Source organism: Notothenia coriiceps, unplaced genomic scaffold (assembly GCF_000735185.1).
Source record: "Notothenia coriiceps isolate Sejong01 unplaced genomic scaffold, NC01 NC01_scaffold00013444, whole genome shotgun sequence".
NCBI lineage: Eukaryota > Metazoa > Chordata > Actinopteri > Perciformes > Nototheniidae > Notothenia > Notothenia coriiceps.
The window spans coordinates 1-2,273 of record NW_011346145.1 but is presented as its reverse complement, the minus strand read 5'-3'; the positions used below and the strand labels follow the sequence as shown (position 1 = coordinate 2,273).

The following is a 2,273-nucleotide window of genomic DNA, read 5'->3' as shown; positions in this document are numbered from 1 at the left end:
GGGGGGGGGGGGAGAGGGGGATGATGAGGGATACAAGTCTGGAGAAAACGTTCCTTTTTGTGTGAGTGTCTCTAATGGGAAAGATAGCCTCCTGCGAGAGGCTTCAGGAAATAACATTTACATGTTTTGCCCTGTTGTTGTTTATCGGAGTCATTTATTTAAACTTGTGACAATTCACAATGTGATCACAAATACAGTTTAAAAAATATATATATGTCTGTTTGTTTAGATATCATGTTACTAAAAGCAGACCGACATCATTTATTTGAAGATTATTGTTTGAAAGATGAAGTCATGTGTAAATGACTCATAGCCGTTACAGCTGCCGGCAGTTGAGTTCATTTTATTGTTAGCGGCTGTTTGAGCTTCGTTCAAAAAACTGTTAATGTGTCTTTGTTTAACCGCTCTGACTTCCATTAGCAGCCTGATATCACGCACGCACGCACGCACGCACGCACGCACGCACGCACGCACGCACGCACGCACGCACGCACAGTTCCTGAAGGTGAATTTGCCAAAGTTAATAATCTACGAGGGAAAAATCTGAAGCACGCAGCGGCGGTTTGTCCCGGCTGTTAATGAGACACACAGGCGACAAGTTACTGATAACGCTCAGATTACAGGTTACAGGTGAGGCTCACCTTTCCTCCCCACAGGCCGGCAGGACGGCTCTCCTGAGGACGACTCCACCGGCATGGAGACCGGACGAGGTTTACCTGTGGGAGCAGACACAACAAGTTTATATACGGTTAAAAACTAAGATATGTTTAAAAACTGGTGCCTGTTGTGTTCAGGTGAACGCTCCATGTGTTCAATAAAAGAACGCTTTAATAGCAGCACACTGAAAGCGGCAAAAAGGCAAAACTGAGTAACCTTTAATAAAGTTATTGCAATATTCACCAAAATGATTTGCATGTTTTGCTCTTACAAGTATAGAAATCTGTGCGTGTGTGTGTGTGTGTGTGTGTGTGTGTGTGTGTGTGTGTGTGTGTGTGTGTGTGTGTGTGCTCACAGCGTGTAGATGATCTCTGTCTGAGGCTCACAGGGATTGGTTGGTTGTGTTCCGGCGGGCTGACGAGAGTCCTGTTATCTTCGGCGAACGTGAAGCGCCGCCTCACGTCTGCGTCCAGACACGAGTTGGGAGACTTCGGCCTCATTTTGACTCCCGAAGTCACGTTCATGTTCCCGTCTCTAACGAGGGAATCAGAGCGATTAACACTCACGTTATAACACCTGAACTTTAGTAAGAACATCCATATCATTAATAATGTTCTATGATAACGTGCAATTACGTATCTGCCACTACGTTCTTTTGCACTACTAAATAATACTGTTGATATTTACATTCATTAGGTCACCGTCTGTTTCCTGTAGATATTTAATTGCTCTTTTTGCTGCTCTGTTAGTGTACAGTTTTATTATTATGCTGCAGTGTTTATTCTATTTTTGTAACTCTGGCACGACATAAATAAATAATAAATAATGAATAAAGTCTTATCTTATCATAACATTCATCTGTCTGCAACTTACAAATTATGTATCTAATATAAGCAAGTCTTCATAGTGGCCAAACGGTGGTACTACGGCTCCTGTGTCAGTCCGTGACATCACTGGGCCCAAAAATACTTCTTCCCATTGACTTACATTGGGAAAGAGACTGAGTACTTCTCCCACCTCTGGATAATACATATGGAAACACACAGGAACAAGCTATATGAAATATAGTATATATATATACAGGACTGTCTCAGAAAATTAGAATATTGTGATAAAGTTCTTTATTTTCTGTAATGCAATTAAAAAAACAAAAATGTCATACATTCTGGATTCATTACAAATCAACTGAAATATTGCAAGCCTTTTATTATTTTAATATTGCTGATTATGGCATACAGCTTAAGAAAACTCAAAAATCCTATCTCAAAAAATTAGAATAGTTCCTCAGACCAAGTAAAAAAAAAAGATTTATAACAGCAAAACACAATCAAACATTTGAAAATGTCCATTAATGCACTCAGTACTTGGTTGGGAATCCTTTTGCACGGATTACTGCATCAATGCGGCGTGGCATGGAGGCAATCAGCCTGTGGCATTGCTGAGGTGTTATGGATGCCCAGGATGCTTCAATAGCGGCCTTTAGCTCATTAGCATTGTTGGGTCTGGTGTCTTTCAGCTTCTTCTTCACAATACCCCACATATTCTCTATGGGGTTCAGGTCAGGGGAATTTGCAGGCCAATCGAGGACAGTAATGCCATGGTCAGTACACCAGTTA

The 2,273-nt window shown here is 41.3% G+C and overlaps 1 protein-coding gene across 1 annotated transcript in view; it reads right to left on the bottom strand.

Annotated features, from left to right (window-relative positions):
- The window catches only part of LOC104947931 (connector enhancer of kinase suppressor of ras 3-like), a 2,813-nt gene extending 1,628 nt beyond the window's left edge, over positions 1-1,185 (bottom strand). The window contains exons 1-2 of the mRNA XM_010774053.1: positions 1,013-1,185; positions 642-716 (exon numbers count right to left, since the gene is read on the bottom strand). Of these exons, the coding sequence (XP_010772355.1) occupies positions 642-716; positions 1,013-1,181 (244 nt within the window). The 5' untranslated portion in view covers positions 1,182-1,185. The remainder of the gene's footprint in view (positions 1-641; positions 717-1,012) is intronic.
- Positions 1,186-2,273: the final 1,088 nt, after the last annotated feature.